General features: G+C 37.1%; 3 protein-coding genes across 3 annotated transcripts; 2 read left to right on the top strand and 1 right to left on the bottom strand.

Annotated features, from left to right (window-relative positions):
- The first annotated feature begins 864 nt into the window (after window positions 1-864).
- On the top strand, window positions 865-4,209 carry LOC146167891 (uncharacterized). The gene is made up of 2 exons (XM_083390883.1): window positions 865-1,196; window positions 3,915-4,209. The coding sequence occupies exons 1-2, from the start codon at window positions 903-905 to the stop codon at window positions 4,098-4,100; spliced, it is 480 nt and encodes a 159-aa protein (XP_083247009.1). The 5' UTR covers window positions 865-902; the 3' UTR covers window positions 4,101-4,209.
- Window positions 4,210-5,317: 1,108 nt separating this feature from the next.
- On the top strand, window positions 5,318-13,684 carry LOC146167890 (nuclear exosome regulator NRDE2-like). The gene is made up of 14 exons (XM_083389080.1): window positions 5,318-5,435; window positions 6,294-6,410; window positions 6,645-6,837; window positions 6,907-7,042; window positions 7,365-7,479; window positions 7,546-7,662; window positions 8,157-8,254; window positions 8,739-9,211; window positions 9,732-9,783; window positions 9,840-9,944; window positions 10,292-10,960; window positions 11,392-11,536; window positions 12,205-12,362; window positions 13,256-13,684. The coding sequence occupies exons 1-14, from the start codon at window positions 5,390-5,392 to the stop codon at window positions 13,682-13,684; spliced, it is 2,853 nt and encodes a 950-aa protein (XP_083245206.1). The 5' UTR covers window positions 5,318-5,389.
- Window positions 13,685-15,015: 1,331 nt separating this feature from the next.
- Window positions 15,016-16,917, bottom strand: LOC146167889 (calmodulin, striated muscle-like). The gene is made up of 2 exons (XM_083386164.1): window positions 16,621-16,917; window positions 15,016-15,204 (listed from the first exon to the last, which is right to left on the bottom strand). The coding sequence occupies exons 1-2, from the start codon at window positions 16,915-16,917 to the stop codon at window positions 15,016-15,018; spliced, it is 486 nt and encodes a 161-aa protein (XP_083242290.1).
- Window positions 16,918-17,611: the final 694 nt, after the last annotated feature.

The following is a 17,611-nucleotide window of genomic DNA, read 5'->3' as shown; positions in this document are numbered from 1 at the left end:
GTATCAGTCCAAAAAGTACTATCGGTTGCCTACAATTACCTGAAAACTTAATTGTAGAAAATGCGCCGTTGGACAATGTTGCATTTTTGGTAACATCAGAAATTCCATTTAAAATACGTTTATAACACACAAGGAACTTTCAAAACAATACAAGGTCGAATTCAGACCACCTTTCACCCAAATGATATGTTTTGAGTTTTAACTGCCGGTATGTAAATGCATTTTTTCTAATTTCGGAACGCACAGGTCAACAGTTGCACACGATTATTTGGACATCAAAGTCCATTTCCTTCACTGTCACGAAATATTCAAATCCCAATATTCTGGAACGTAAATATGTGGCTATTTGGTCATGCAAAGTTGAGTAGGTTTTAATGTGTTTTTTGGGGGGAATTAACTATAATTAAATGTTGACTTTTGTTCCAGTGTTTGTATTGTAACAACCATTTGATCGTTTTTTTATATTGTAAATAAAAATCGATAAACATATATGAATACAACTGGGTGGTTAGTTGAATGGACTTACATCACATATAGCTGTAAAATTTGTCTTTTTAAAGAAAGCATTGACATTTTATATCCTGATTTGCTATATAAATACACAGTCCCCAAATCACGCACTAATACCGCGGGGAACCCCTATAGTTTCCGTGAACGTTTCGTTCCGTGGGAAATGGATACGATTGACATTTAAAAACAATAAAATTTATAAATTCTAAAGGGCAATGAATTACCATCGTGCTTTGCCCTGCTTGCCTGTACTTGCCTAAACCCAAGTTTAGTCGTGCGTCTGTTTTCCGGCGCATTGCTTATAACGAGAACGTTTACAACTTTTTGTTGACAGATTTCACATGAGCGCAGCTGCTGACGCTAACCGCAATACTAAGAAAACGTTGAGCGAAATGTCTAAAACGGACTGGATTCGCCGCGGCAGCTCGGTGGATAAGGAAGATGTAGCCGAGCTGAAAGCTATGTTCGACATATTTGACAGCCAAGGAAAAGGCGAACTGCAGGAAAATGACCTCAAGAAAATGTTTAGTGCTCTCGGCTTTTACGTACGTTCCGACGAGTTGGCTGAGATTATGGCGGAATTCAGTACCAAGGGCAACATTACCTTTGAAGACTTTCAACGTGTTACGAGGGACAAGGCAAGGTCCGAGTTTATTGAAGCAGAAGAGTTAAAACACGCTTTTGAGGTATATTTCCTGTTTTGTTTTTTAGATTGTCCTCTATATGCACGTATTCCAATGCTCACAAGGAAGTCGTAAACGCGGAAAAATGATTGTTTACCCAATAAAACGTTTCATATTTAGTACGTTAGATGGGATTCTGTAGGTAACGATAAGAACTGCAATATTACCACTTATAAAAGTAATGTGCTGGATTTTAGCGTTTATAGATGCTTTGGGACTAATAACCAAGTCGTCTTAAAACGTTCCGGTAAATGGCACGTTTTCTGGCGTAAGCGTTAAAAGCGACTAAATCAAGGATTCAAGTTTTAAACAGTCGCAGCAGACAAATACTTATCCAGTGCCAATTGGAAAATTAGGAGAAAATTGCTTTCTCCTACACTATAAACTTGTCAGAAAACTCTTTATGAAAGAGAATTTGGATAAAGATGCAATAATACTTGTATATTTAGATTTGTAACTGCCCAAAGCATTGCAACAAGAGTTTTGTACAATAAATGATAACTCCGTTATTCCTTCGCAAATTTTCTTTATTATTATAGCAGATTTTTCATAGTAAAAAAAGAACAAAATAAACAACATTTGACGTAGTTAGACGTATTGGCAACATATAATATTTTCTAAGCGCTTAAGCTTATTTAAACGAGCATTTCCTTTTTAGAAAATCAGTTAATTTACGTGCTTTATCATTTTGCGGGAAGTACGAATAACCGCGTAATAACAGGGTTAATTGATCACGTCCGTATATAGTCGCAGTTGTTTGGACTTCGTGTTTTCGTAACGCTGTGTCTTTCCAAATACAAATGTGTTTTCAATGTCGATGGCAAGTGTGCCATCAATACACTCAAGAAGGGATTACCAAACTACGGCCCACAGACAGGGACGTAACTACGTGAGTTGGTGCGGTGGTGCAAAGCCCACTATGAGTATGGTTACCACATTTTTCGGGTTAAATCGGGACGTTTCCAGTCACCGGATATAGCATTTTTTATAGCGTGAAGTCACCAAACATGTAACTTAAAGAGGGATTTTTGTTGCAAGGCAAACTCCGGCGCGATTAAAAAATAGAACAAAATGTATTCTGTTGGATTACGACGAATAAAAAAGTCAGATAATTCGAGCGAGAAAGTTCACCTTTATTTTTTTCGCACACTGTTCAAACCAACATTTTGTTGTTATCTTTATTAAATTTACACTGAAAAAAAAGATAAAGGCGAATTTTTTGCGCGAAATATTTGACTTCGTAATTCGTCATAATCAACTGTAATACAATTTACACTCCTACTAGAACTAGACTATTATGAAAAAACACAAAAAATTTTATAAAATCAATAATAGCTACAGCGGAATTTTTTTTGTCTATCATTTTACAAGTAGCATTACTAGATTTAAATCCTTTCGTTGGTAGATAACACCTCCTGAACTAGCTATGCGCAGATATCAACGAAATATTTAACCAATTACATGCTATTGTGACGTAACAATTACATTCATATTAAGTGCAAGGAAATGACAACGCACGTCAGATAACACCCTTCATTAAGTTGACAACGCAGACAATAATCACAGCAAATTTATAGCCGTGTAATGTATAGAAAATTTTGGCTGACTAAAAAGGAACATTTTGGTTATTAATCGAGACGTCGTGACAAAATCGGGACAATCCGGCCTAAATCGGGACGTAAAAGCCTACCAATGAGGTTATCTCATTTTTTTTAATTAACTTACGTTTTTACCAAAAGCCACAATGTTTCTGTTAATAACAGTATTTCGTCTTGGCACAACTATTTAAATGCAAGTATACTTTACAACTCTATTCTATACAAGCTATGTACAATGTTAGGTCAAGTCTACATTTTCTGGCATTTTTACCAAACAGTGAGGTGCAGATATGTGCGATAAATGTTTTATGGACACATGGTAGTTTGGAATCCTACCACAACTTAACATTTCTTCATAATTTGCTATTTACTTTTGAGATGAGCACACAAACTGCGTTATAAAAGGTCACAGAGATGAGTGTCAGCTACATTATATTAGGGATGCCGATACCGAAACCTGATAATTTGAGCAAAAATTATGTCGCTATCCGATACCAAATTACGTCATTACTAACGTCAAATCAGCAAAATTGGTTAAACTGAAAAGTGCTATGGTATAATGATTCCCAAGATATTTGGTCGAAATTTACATTTGCGCTACGAAATCCTGTATATCTTCTATTTTTAATGTAATATTTTATTGAAAATTAACCTTTAAAAGTAGAAAACTCTACGTTGGATCGAAAAACACGGCTGTTAAGCATAAATCAATTTGGTATGGGATCGGCACAGATACCACCCGATAGTATCGGACAAGAACCGATACTACCACTTGGCACCGGGTATCGGCCCCGATTCTATATTATTATCGGACATCCCCAAATTTTTCTGCAAACTGCGAAAATAAGCAAAACTTTCACCTGAGGGTGCCATCTGCCATAGTATGCACGGCGAAGTTTCTTAATTGCAACATCATAGCAAAAATGTCTAATTTTTCGTTGAAATAAGGCAACCCAGCAGTTACCACCTGTAAATATGTTTTGCACTTTTGACAAAAGTTGTATTGGGCCCAGCTAGCCAATTCGGAGCATAGATCAAACATATAGGCTAAGGGAGATGGAAAAAATATCAGATGCCAAAAATATCCAAATATGCCTATGTTATGCATTTATTCTTTTTAAAGTTGATTGACAAAAGCGGCAACGGATTCATAGAAAAAGACGAATTGAAGCAACTGCTGGATGTAATGGTGGAAAATCACACGGAGGAAGATGTTGAAAATTTAATGCAGGAAGCTGACACGAACGGAGATGGAAGAATCGATTACGACGAGTTTGTCAATCAAATAGCAAAAAAGAAACTAGGCTAAAATTAAATCGCAGAGCGCCGACGTTAAGATTTAAATCAACTTCCATCGATCATTTTACTTCATTTTACTTTTTGAGTTTAACGATTGTTTTGTGGCCTTATATACTTTTTTACATATGTGTTTCTCAGTGTACGAGCTTTTCTCGTTTTATTTGAAAATTACAATAAATAAACCTTCACGTTCTTTCACGGCTTTCTATATCCGTATAGCTAAATGTCGGAACACCCTGTAGCAGCTGGTCCATCAAAAATGTGGTCCTTTTGTCAAGTTTAACTGCATAAATGCAAACAGTTTTCACACTTCGCGAATCTTTTTCCTTTTTAAACTGTTTAAGCTCATTTGGGTAGCGTTTGTTATTGTTAATCACAATAGCGTCGAGTATAGTTCATGTACAAATTTATGCCAACTTACAAAGGCGTTTGTGCCTAGCGTCAATTGTTGTTTTAGTTAATGTCGTCTTTGGTTTGGTCGTAATATTCACATGATTCCGGATTTAGAGGACAGACAAAATTGCAGTGTTATGCATATTTATTAGGGTTGTTTATTAAACTGTTTTCCTTGGTTTGTACCTTAAAACAGGAATGGAAAAATAATTAGTTAAAAAATGCCATCATTTTGTATCGCTCAATGAGCTGAATGTTTTGCAGTAAAATTATCAATTTTCGGGAATTCCCTTGTTATAATATTTTGCAAATTTTGCAATAATGCGTTGAAATTTAAGATTCTTCCGAATGATTAGTTGTGGGGAATTAAAAATATAAAACCATATAACAGAAGGATACAACACAAATGAGCAAAAAATCGGCAAATAAAAAAATAATAAGCATCAACGCAAGACAATAATGACTAAAAAAGAAGTCTTCACCCCGATCTACTATTTTATCTTTATCGTTTTTATTGGTTGACCCTAACTACCCCCAACACTGGAAACCCAAGGCAAAATCGACTTGTGGTGTTCTGTTTATAAAAAAAATTGCACTTGACTTTCGTCATTTACTTATGGTCAAATGTAAATTGAAGCTTGTAAACTCACCAGTTTCCCTATAAGGAACTATAGTGATAATTTTTGCTGTGGTTAAACTTATGAAGTAATTTGTTGTGGGAACCTTACTGATGTTACTGTAATGTTCGGTGTAATTATTACTATTAGTAAACGTCACGGATGAGTAGATTCACATGAAATCAGCTGTTTACGTTTTTACCTCGACATCTATACGCAAAGCGTTAAAGAGGATGCTTTGCTGAAGCTGATGTATGAAGAAAATAAATTGCTACACTAAATAATATTCATGTTTCCATCTGCCGCCAATACCAATTCCCAGAAAGATGCAGAAGGTAAATCTACTATATACCCACGTTTTAATGACTGTCAGACTGTGTGACCGTAACCATAATTATCATGGTAAATGATTGATGTTAAATTTTTAGGCGCTCTTTCACTATTGTACTTAAAAAGTAATAAAAAAAAATTTTCTTCAAATGCCGCATACCACAACACATTGTTTGGGTTAGGGTGCGGGTTAGCGTTTGGTTGAGGGTGGGTCAAGTTATTATTAATAATAAACATAATATTACTTGACCCACCCTCACTCAAACGCTAACCCGCACCCTAACCCAAACAATATGCGTTGTGGTATGCGGTATTATTATTATTTTTTTTTGCATAACTTTTCACGTACAATAGTGAAAGAGCGCCAATTTTTATTGATACTTGTTTACGTAATTGTACCATGGAACTACATGTATCTACTATATTATTAGGGCCTATATTATTTAAAAAACGATTTTTCTATATGTCATATATGTAACACATGTCCATATCCTGTCTGCATTCCATAATATTTCGCTGCCAACGAAAAGATCTAAATTTTATAGCCTAAAAATTATACAGAATTGTCGCAAATATACGCTAAAAAGGCCATAATAAAATTATGATTGAGGAAACATTTTACACCAAATGATGACCCTGACATAATTGGGTACCCCTGTGGAAAGTATCACAAGTGCACCCGCGAGTTTTTTTCAACCTTTTAAAAGTAAACCCCGAAAATTGTCCAGATTTATTGGTTATATTATATTCTTGCATTTGCATTTTATTATTTCAGGAAGTTCATGACTGTTCTAGTTATTGAATAGCTTAACTGCTACAAGGCAACTCTAAATTTTTTAATAAAATAAAATTCTTGCTACCAGGTCCACAAAAATGGCTGGAAAATCAAAGCTTTGAAAAAGAAGCTGCTTGCCTTTTAAGAAAAAAACATCAACCAGCTATTGATACAGTATCAGTTGACTATAAGCTTGCGAATGATGGTAAGTTTTAAAGAATAAAAATAAACCTCAGCTCCAATAACTTTACCGCATTCATCTTCAACTTTTTATTCATATAATCACACTGTAATTATTGAGTTTTAATCCCAAATTTTTCACGTTTAGCGATTATTTTTAGCAAAGCATGGATTAGGCTCAGATAAAGGAAATTAAACATTGTGAATATTGAGCATGCCACTTATTTTTTACAAATCCTCTACACTTGAATGTTTCTAGATGTTGAAAACGATTCGGAAAGTTCATCTGATTCAGCAGAGGTTGATGTGGTGAATACTTCTTCCAATTTGCTGCAACCTGTGAGTGAAGCAACAACCTTGTCAAGTTCCTTTGATAATGAAATTACAATTGACAGAAGTTGTGACAAAAATAACCTTTACTTTACCAAGCCATACAAAGTATTCATACCAAAGTACGTAGGATGCAAGTAAAAGATTGTTTTACTGTGCAACAATATGCTAATTGAATTTATATGTTTAAGGTTTTATCGCTGTTCTTCCTCTTGTATTGGTCTACCATCTTACTATGCAATACAATTTAAAGAACAAAAAAGGAAAAAGAGAAAAGTTGCTTTGGAGAGATACTTCCATTTAAACAATATCCAAGAAATACATGCGGTAGGGTACAAAGGTGGTATAAACCTTCATATCGAAAAAGAGTAGCCTACAAAAGTAAAATGGTGAATCATTTTATTAAAGGTGCATACATTTGGGTTTGTTTTCTCCCTTCTGCATTAATAAAATAAAGTAAATTTATATTGTCAACTTTTTCACTCAAAGTAGCAGCTACTTTTGGGTCCAATCAAGAAAATTTAGTTAGTCAGTTTCTTTTTGTTTGATAAAAATACTTAATGCCCTATTTGATTAAACATTTCTTTATGAGCCAACAGTTATTTTATTTGTGTGTAATAGTAAAAATGTAATTTATCTTTATCTGCAGGACAATGAAATGTTCCAAAGCACCATCAAATCTGAAACTGAACAATTGAATATTATAACTCGTGAGCACCCGGAAAACATATTGGCTTGGATGGAACTTGTTAGGTTACAAGATAGTAAGTGCTGTATTGATTTTACCCAAGCTTTCATTTATTATGGGGACCTTTTTTAATTTTGAGCAGAAATTGGAAGTAAAAATGTAAAGATTGTTGCTGAAAAGAAGATTTCAATATTGGATAAGGCAATATCTGTAAATCCCCTAAACCTGCAACTCAAATTGAAAAGACTTCAACTTTGTGGTCAGTATATATCAGTTTAGAAATTTGTTGTAGTCACTTAGCAATATCATAGCTTACTGGCATATCCTATATCAGTGCTTTTCAACCCGTGGGATGGTACGCACTTGTGCGGATGAAAAAAATTGTAGTGCGGATGACAAATGTTATGCAGATAAATGTGCGGATGAAAATGGCGCATGCTATTATTTTCTTATGTGTAATACAGTAATCAAATAAGCTGGTGCGCACACTTTTGCGTTACAGATACAGTAATATAGTCTCATAGTTGTTCATTGCAGCTTAAGCTATCTATTTTATATCGGCCAAGGCTTAGTCACACGGTTTTAATACACAAGCCCTTACATTGAAAATAAATCAAAGGTTAAACTTACTGTGAAAGGTTAAACTTACAAACTTACTGTGCTTGTTTCGTGCGGATGAAAATTTTCCGAAATAAAAAAGTGCGGATGGAAATTTTAAAGGTTGAAAAGCATTATCATATATGATCCTTCTAGAAAGCATATCTCAAGATTGTGAAAGAGATTGGAAAGATCTGGTGTTTCAGCACCCGGGAAATAGGAAATCATGGGAAGCTTATATTAACCACGTGAAAGTAAGAAACAAATCATATACTTTTTAGTTTTAAACAATCCTTATGTTGATTTTGCATTTTATTTAATATTGCTGGATTTATATGATTTTGGAAACAGCTTGTATGCTTGACATTGTGACCTTCTTTGTTTGCATTTAAGTAGTTCATTTATGTTTTAATGGCAACATGGTAAATGTAACAGCTGTCTGCCAAAAAAGCATAAATAAACCTAAAATGTTCTTATCAAAGTGAAGGGTTTTTCTTACAATTTCAACCCCATTGTAATTGTAATTTGAGTAAATTTACTCCTAATGTACCGTTAACTGGGTTTCATTCATAAACAACACAATTCGATAACATTGCCAAATTAGGTTTTGTAGCCACTGTAATGTAAATCAAAGGGAGCAATACTACAGGCGAGAGTGATTTCATTTTTTTAGAAGCCTGAGAGTGTGTGGAATTGTTTTTTTAAATTGATGCTCACCAACTAAACCTAATGCTACAGAAAGGAACGCAGCATGTGGTCGCCCGCACGATGAAGGCATTCGAGCGGGCCATCCAGACCCTGGCGGCCATCAACGACGGCTCGTTTCAACCGAAGGAGCCTTGCCCTGAAGCCGAAGCGGACCTGGTGGCCATCTTCCGCGATCTGGTTCAGTTTCTGGCCGAGACGGGCCACACTGAGCTGTGCGTGACTATGCTTGTTGTCATGGTCGAAGTGAACGTTAGAACACTGAAATGCGCGAGCCTCTCCGCAGTGCGCGACTTTTACGTCAGCGGTGAGCCTCTTTTGGGTGAGGAACGGTCCTCGGGTTGGGACGCTTGGTTCCTGAAGCACGAGAAAGGGGGCTGGGTTAGTGCCGGGGACGAAGCGGGAGGGACCGAAGGCGATGATGACGAAGACGACGAAGCGGACGTCGACTTCGACAAGTCTGTGGCTGAGAACTGGCTAATGATCGAGGAAAATCGCTCGTTGAGGTAAGACCATTTTAAAGGAATTTCTTTTTGGGCCTTTGCGTTTTTTAAAAGCAAATAAAAAATGCGATGTTCGCATTATGAGTACATTGTTTAATTTCAATGAATTGAAGTCACTTGGTTCTGCTTAATTGACTGTCGTATATAGCTTAACGTAGTCAGTTACTCCTGATATTTCAAGCTCAAGGTTATATGCTTAGCAAACCGTGTGTGTGCCTGAAATAAGATCCATCATGATAGTGTGCCTGAATATTATCCATCGTGTGGCGAATTTTTTTTTATTGTGTTTTGCATATTTTTTATTTTGTGTATTTTGTATCGTCATGAGGGTTGCTGGGGTTATACAACATGATATGAGCAAGCTTTGGTTCATTTTAACGTCAGCTATCCCACAAAATATTTTTCACCATCGTGGTGGCAACATAATTATAACGTTAGGCTTTTATTCAGTATGTACTGAGATCATCCATTTTTATTGTCGACGTAAGATTGATTTGTCTTGTAAAATTGATTTTTTTTGCAGACAACTTTCGGCGTGGAGATCTAAAGAGGAATGCGAAGACCTCTCAAGAAAAGTATGCTATTGCATATGTATTTCTTTCTGTCCAAACTAAACATTGTTCCTACGTAGGTCAATTTTGATGAAATTCAAGGATTCGTATTCTTTCCGAAGGAAACTTGCTCAAAAATCTCCATTTTGCGTTTGCTCGTTTCGTTTCTTGGAGTAAAAACGGAGGTATGCAGCTATTCTGTTAATAAAAGTTTGACTCGTTCTGGAATAGCTCTGTTATTCAGCGTTTTTCTTAAAATGAAAATCTTTGTTTTTCATTTTATAAAACAAACTATATGTTTTAGCTTTTTTCTAACTAAATTATTGGCGGACAACAAATCAGAAAACCCTCATTTGAATTAGTTACCATTAATATAATCGTTTACTTTTATGTTATGGCAAGTAAACTTTTGATATAATATATGTTGGAATGTTCAAGTTATTAAAACCGCTGCTTAAAGTCAGCTTGGCCTGTCGTATGTTTGGAGACCTCCAGGTTAAACTTCACACTTGCTAACAACCACTTAACTCAGAATGTACGGGACGACGACTTTCTTATCAGCTCGCCTTGCCACGCCACTCACGCCCGTCACGCTTGCTGCTCGCCCGGCGAACCGACGCACTTGGACCTGCTCTGCGACGCCACCTCGTGTCGCTGCGGCATTTTGCCCGACCGGCCTCACCACGAGTTCGCACGCCGGCTCTTCGACCAACTACACTCCACCTGTCCAGCCGCACACAAACAGCTCGTCGCCTCCGTATGCCTGGATTACTACGCCGCACGGCTCGCCGCTATCTCCGGTCGCAAGGACCATAAGGGCGACCTCAAGCGGCTCCACAAACAGGCGAGGTCCGCCGCTAGGGGTCTGCTGCAAAACGACCCGGTCAACTTCGCGCTCTGGCGCAAGCTTGCCAGGATTGAAGCGCTCGCCGGCAAGTGGGAAGACGGCAAGAAGGTCGTTTTTAACGCGCTTTTCTCGTGCAAGGAGAAAAAAAGCGCGCTGTTGATCTGCCGCGAATTTGCGTCTCTTGAATTCGAACGCGACGTGGAGGCCGTCAAGAAGGTGCTGAGCGCTCTTGGCGATGAACGCGACTTCCTGGGCTACCTGCGCGCCAAGAAGGAAGTGTCGGGTGCCGTGGTGCTTCGTGCCGCCCGGAACCTGCAGCGCCAGTGCGAGGAGCTTTCTTGCCTTTACAAGCAGGTGCGTTTTGTCTGTTTTTTGAAGAGTTGCTTACTTGAATGTTGTCGCGAGGTCGTTTATTATTTTAGAAAGAATGATTTAAAGCAATTGACTTAGGCATAACTTTCCGCAATAAAACGAACAAATTTTATTGGTTCCACTTACCCGATATAAACGGCAGAACTGGATTCGATTACAATTTTGGATTCGAATTAAAAAAAAACACGAAATTAAGTTAACTGGCAAATTTTGAAAATAATGTCAATTGAGTTGTTGGGTTTTGCAACACTACGACCTAGCTAGAGAGTTTTGCCTGTGCCCCCCCAAGATGGGCTGAGGGCCACGGTTGAGAAACCCTGGATAAACATTGAGCTTTACTGTATCACGCGTTCCTATTATTTTGGATTTTTACAATACGCAAAGCTAAATGGGAGTTTTGTTTGATTTTACAGGTTAAAGTTGAGGACGAGGGCAATCCTAGTGAGTTTGCCAATTTAATCTGTTGCTACGGCATATACCTAAAAATAACCAATAGCGAGGTTTCGGCAAGAACTTTTCAACCGTATGTGGACAGCTTGCGAGAAGAAAACAAAACCGGTGGGGATTAATAAAACTTTGTCTGGATTCGTATGCAAATTAACAAAAATATTTAGTTTTTCTACTATCAAAGTATTAATTTTTTTACAAATACTTAACGCTGCCCATGTTAAATGAGGTATATTTTTTGTTTTTTCCAACAGTTTTCTTGCGTTCACATACAAACGTATACAAAAGCGATAAATGACACAAAGTTAATCCGGTTGGCATAATATCCCAGGGTTTTGTTGTATTCAATTGCTCGAGCGAATTAACCAACCAAAAAACTTCGTTGTGCTTAGTTCATTGCTTGACTGAGCGGACCGAAGTAGCACAGATTGGTGATGATTCAAGTGCTTTATGGGTCCTTTGAATAATTTTATTTTGGGTTGAATATTAGACGGAAAAGTCCTTATTTTGTAATGGCTTAATTTATATGACATCAAACTTAGCAGAATTTTGTGCGTGAAAATATACACAGACAAACCATGTGTAATTTATAAGGCGTACTGACCTAATACTTTAAGTGAATATTTTTAAAAGCATGAAGCAAGTGTTAACAATATTTTACCAAGGACAATATTGCGAGCCTAAGCTAGAAAGGCACCCTTTCGGACCGTTTTACACGTTTTTTTACCCGTTAAAATCTCCCAAACGTAATACTGTATGTTAACATAATGTTTGGTCAGGTAACCTTCAGGCGAAAGTTGACCTCAACTGCGTCCACAGCGTTATAATTCGCCTCGTTGAGCAAGATCACAAACACCACAACGCCTTTCGCAACACCCTACTGTCCGCGTTGGACGACTCCCCGGACAACCCGGGGTTCGCCTTGCAGCTTTGCCAGGTGAGTTTATGGCTGCTGTTTTCGGACTTATGTAAAGATTTTGTAGGAAAGTGCAATCCCAGAAAAGGAGAAAAAACAATTTATTTCCGATTTTACTTGAATATTTTAGCGATTTTACAAATTTTAACTTATAAGCTTTGCGGTTTCTGTATTTGTGCAAAATGTTATCTTAACAACTTAATAGATTAACACATGACAAAGCACCTAACTTACAAAACCACCCCGTTGTTTGGCGATATGGAGAACACAGTATCAATGCTAATGTTAGTTAAAATGATTACTTTAATTCCTTATGCATAGTTGCAGTATTAGTTTATTCCTATATCCCAGTTGGTCCCAATTATCTTTTTTTACCTACGATTTCACACACGTTGGTTGAAACACGCTTCCTACGAAAAAAAAATCTTTTTAAAGCAAATAAAAACTAGGAATGTCCGACAATATCGGATCGTAACCGATACCCGATATCAAGTGGTAGATCCTTATCCGATACTAGAGTGGTATCGTTACCGATCCGATACCAAATATAATGTGAAAATTTTAGCCATAATTTATGACCCAACCCAGGGATTCAACTTAAAAGGTAAATTGATCAACAATTGTAGGTTAACAATGGGAAGTAACTGAACGTCTTCACACTAAAGTAATATTTCACTTGCGCAACAACCTAGAAAATACCTTTGTTCGTTGAACTTTAATCTATTTTGCTTTGGCATAAAAAAGTAGTGTTGGATCGGATCGCGATGTTTTTGTCCAAAATATAGGGTTATCGGATTGAAATATCTAGTATCGGACATTACTAACAAAAGACATGGGTCTTTTATCGAAAAGACTAATTAACACGTTTTAAAAGGTGTTCATTGTACCAGTGACTCAAACTTCTGTTGCGTCAGGTCGATATCGGGTCATCAGTTAGCAGCGTAGCTCGGCGAATCTTCGGCGGACTCGATTCGACGCCGCGAAGCTTCCTTTACGCCGTCTACTTCGAGCTGCTGCGCAACAGTGGAAGGAAAAACGACGCCGGCTCCCCGGAAGAAAAAAATGCCTCCCAGGCGCCACCAAGGGTATCGAACATTCTCGAACGAGCGGTAAACGCCCACTGCGGCAGCGTGCTGCTGTGGAGGCTTTACGCGCGCCTAAGTCGCGATCCCAGGACGGTTCTTATCCGCGCCACAGCCGCTTGTCCGTGGTCGAAGAAGATCGCATGCGACCGAGTGAGTCTCAGTTCAGAAACAGTGGACGACGTGGTCAAGTATATTCGCGACCAGGGAATTCGCCTGCGCACGCCGGTCGAGGAAATCAATTTGCTGTTGACCTTATAATTGAAGCATCTTGTATTTTAGTAGCTACTGTCTTTTGGCGAAAAGTACATGTTTTTTCTCAAAATTGCTTTTTGTACACGTAGGTTCACGACCGCATCCATAGCAGTTTATTTTTACGTGAGGTTCACAGTCACTGTACGGCAGTTATTGTAGAACTCGGAATGATGTCAACACTGACCTGTGCACAATAGCACCAGTCAACAGGATGATTTGTGAATTTAGAGGTTGTCGCCTTCGGAGGGCATATGATTTTATACACGGCGATTTGTGGAACAATTTAGGGACCAGGGCAATGGATTAGAATAAAATGATGTTACGTTTTGCAGCAGTGCACTGCAATACCGCAATCTTTTAGAAAAAACATCCTATTTTGACCTATTATTTTTGTATATTTTATTCTTTAAGGTAAGTAATAAAAAAAAACCTCCAAATAAGATTTTCAAGATGTTTATTTTACTAAAATACGTTTAAAGTCTTACTCCTTTCAAAAAAGTATTCCTAAAAAAAGTTGTAGTTCGTCTGAGAAACGCTGTATTTTTTTAATTTTATCATTAATAATTTAGATAAGCCTTGAAAACAATTACAGATTTTATCCTAACCTGAAATATCTGTTAAATGAAAAATCTTAAATCGTTTTATAGTTTCCAAACAAATGTACCTCAACTTGTCTTGGTCACAAAAAAAATCTTATAGTAAAAACGATGCAATTTTATATACAAGGGAAGAAAAACATCTGCACGAATGCAGTAGTATTCGTGTTCTGAAATAAAATCTATTTGTTGCAGTAGAAGATTTCATTCAACGCGATATATTCATATTTTTGTGGCCACCTTAAAAAAGTAGTTACTTTAAAACTTTTAACACGGTAAAAAATCTAACCAAAATGGAGTACAATTATTCGGTGTTTTTTTCACCTGGTTTGTCCACACAGGCATGGATCAGTCATGCTCTAATCTCGCGTGGCGCGATTTTAAAAATGTTTCAGTATACAATTTGGCACGAAAATTGAGATAACACAGAGTAAACGTTAAAGGTTTGCAAAAATCGAGGTTTATTGCATAGGCCTAATGTAGGTGAGGCATCAATATAATGTGTCGGTAGTAAGTATAGGCCTATACTAAGTTTGCCCAACAACACTTTTTTTATAATTTGACGTAAAATTAATTAGTGGTAAACTTAACACAATTTTGACATTGTACGTTTTTTTTTACCTACAACTTTACCCCCAATCATTCCATACAAACGCAGTAATATAATCTGCGTTACTGAGTCACGAAAGCTATATGTTGCGTATATGAGCGGAAACGTTTAAAACAAATTTATCTCGATTGTTATTTTTCCACATTAAGAAGCGCTATTTGATTGACAAACTCGTCGTAGTCGATTCTGCCATCTTTGTTAGCGTCAGCTTCCTGCATCAACCTATCAACATCATCTTCCGTTGGATTTTCAACCATCACGTCCAGTAATTGCCTCAACTCGTCTTTTTCGATGTATCCGTTGCCATCTTTGTCGAACAACTGCAATACAAGTATTGTCAAATAGCCATCAAAAGTTTGATTGAAGTTCCATTGAGCTTTATAAGTTTGTAAATAAATTAAACCGAAGCTGTAGTCTAGTGTGGCATCGTATGCCATTTTAAGATTTTTTTCCTTTTGTTGCGAAGCTCTAAACTAGGGATGCACAACCTGCTGCCGCACGCGGTTTTTTTGTATAACTTTGCGGCCGTGCACGTGTTTAGGAAAGCGTAAGTGTTGGCGGCCGTATACGTTAATACAAACTTGTGTCTACCTATTTCGCAAATTGGAATTTTAAAACAGGTCTAAAATTAAGCAGGTTTTCATGTTTTGGGCCAAGCAGACAGCAGTATTTAATTGCTGGTCATCTGATCGGCAAATAGCATTGTGACATTAAGCAGTGGCGGTATTGTTCACCAACTTTTACTATGCACATACAATTTTTGTCGCGCTATGCACGTAGACTACTTCTACCTGTCTGTATTGTGTTTAAGTCCATTCAAGTAAATCAGTTTATATCAAAAGCGTTATGTATATTATAGCATGTAGCACTGCGTTACTAACACAATCTATAAAGTCCATTTTTGTTAATTGTTACACGAAATGTCCAAGCTCATTTCGTTTGAATTGAAATTGTTGCCTATTCAAATCCAATAAACACGTTACTTTTCGCGATTGGGCTGGATTTCGGTTTACATATTTTCGCACGGGATCATTAGAGAACATCGTGTCTTTTCAAGCATTATTGTTTAATGACATCGCGTTATTTATGACTTAGGCCTATAAGAAAAATAAAGACTGCTAATGCGGCCGCCAACAGCTAAAATGGTGTGCACCCCTGCCCTAAACCAAAACTGCACGATTTACTTTTAACCAATTGTAACAAAAGCATTCCGTGAATATATGACCTTCCTAGTTTGTAATTTTAATTGGTTGTCAGTTTGTCACTGATAGCTTTGTAAACAAGTCCTTTTTGAAATGAGCTAAAATCAAGGGAATTTAGTCTAAGACAGGTTTGTTTTCAGAAAATCAATAGATTAAACTACTAAATGTTAAACCCGTTCTATTGCAAGTATTACCTTAAACATGCACCATTGCCGAACAAATACCAAGTTGATAGTTAGTTTTGCATCAAAGATGTATGCCAAGTCAAGCCTTTAGGTCAAAATCACTTTAAAACAGTTATTTAAGTCGCTACAACACGTTTTTTTGTTATACTTAGGGTTAATGCAAGTTTCTATAGCCCCATCAGCAGCAAAATTATGTGATAACTTTGAATGGGTATAACAGAAAATATCAAACAAATTGTTTCCGAATAACATGGTTGGATATATAACGCCCTATGTTACTTTTGGTTGCTCTACGTTTAAAGTGTAAATGTTAGCCTAACATGTTTCTTATAACACCCATGAAAGTTACCTGAAAGGCGTGTCTTAACTCTTCTGTTTCAATAAACTCGGACCTAGCTTTATCTCGAGTAACACGTTGAAAGTCTTCAAAGGTAACATTTCCCTCTGTGCTGCTGAATTCCGCCATAATTTCAGCCATCTCATCGGAACGTACGTGAAATCCGAGTGCGCTAAACATTTTCCTGAGGTCATCTTCCTGCAGTTTGCCTTTTCCTTGACTGTCAAACATTTCGAACATTGTTTTTAGCTCACTTATATCTTCCTTATCGACCGAGCTTCCACGACGTTTCCAATTCTTTTTAGACATTTTCCCTTTATTTTTCCGTTTAATTTTCCGTTTACAGCAGCTGCGGTAAACAAAGAAATATTTTACACAACAGTTACTTCTGCTGGTTGAACGTGCTTTGACAGACCTGACCGATGGCGATTTAGAGGCAGTGGGCAATTGCCCGCAAGGCACGTTGCAAATGCCTTCGTTCAAAAGATTTAGGTTTATATTTACACTATTAGCGCGATAATCTGACTCTCTTGATCTTGTAAAGTTACGATGTCGTAAAAATGTCTTCCTCGTTTAGCTTAGCTTGATCAAACGGAATAATGCTACAAAATGATTAGCGGAATATTATTTAAACAAACTACGCCTTTAAGTGTAGCCTTTAAAAGTCATTTACAAACAATTAATTTTTTCATGTTTTTTGAAAAGTGGTCGTTCAATCCTCACAGTTTAGCGCAGGGTGGTCCAAACCAAGACTTCATTTTTAGTGGCCCGCGAGCACTGTTGAACTATTGTAATGAATTATTTGTAATACCTTAGGGCAGTGGTTCTCAAACTTTTGTTAAAAAATTACGCAACGGTCCCCCAGCAATTTTTTAATTGCTCACGGTCCTTAAAAATATACACAAATAAACTCAAAATAACACATTGTTTTTAATTGTATCAATGGGACGGGTGCACTTGCTTCTTTGCTATGAGTTATGTTAACCTCTAATTAACGAATCAC

This window comes from Ascidiella aspersa, chromosome 1 (assembly GCF_963924565.1).
Source record: "Ascidiella aspersa chromosome 1, kaAscAspe10.2, whole genome shotgun sequence".
NCBI lineage: Eukaryota > Metazoa > Chordata > Ascidiacea > Phlebobranchia > Ascidiidae > Ascidiella > Ascidiella aspersa.
Note: the sequence above shows the minus strand (reverse complement) of the source record. Positions and strands in the feature narration are given on the sequence as shown.

Bases quoted from the DNA above. Each gene is read 5' to 3' on its own strand.
- LOC146167890 (XM_083389080.1), top strand. From the start codon at position 5,390: ATGTTTCCATCTGCCGCCAATACCAATTCCCAGAAAGATGCAGAAG. The intron at 9,212-9,731 runs GTAAGACCATTT...TTTTTTTTGCAG, and splicing joins GAGGAAAATCGCTCGTTGAG to ACAACTTTCGGCGTGGAGAT. The intron at 9,945-10,291 runs GTATGCAGCTAT...CACTTAACTCAG, and splicing joins TTCTTGGAGTAAAAACGGAG to AATGTACGGGACGACGACTT.
- LOC146167891 (XM_083390883.1), top strand. From the start codon at position 903: ATGTCTAAAACGGACTGGATTCGCCGCGGCAGCTCGGTGGATAAGGAA. The intron at 1,197-3,914 runs GTATATTTCCTG...TTCTTTTTAAAG, and splicing joins AGTTAAAACACGCTTTTGAG to TTGATTGACAAAAGCGGCAA.
- LOC146167889 (XM_083386164.1), bottom strand. From the start codon at position 16,917: ATGTCTAAAAAGAATTGGAAACGTCGTGGAAGCTCGGTCGATAAGGAA. The intron at 15,205-16,620 runs GTAACTTTCATG...CTTGTATTGCAG, and splicing joins AGTTAAGACACGCCTTTCAG to TTGTTCGACAAAGATGGCAA.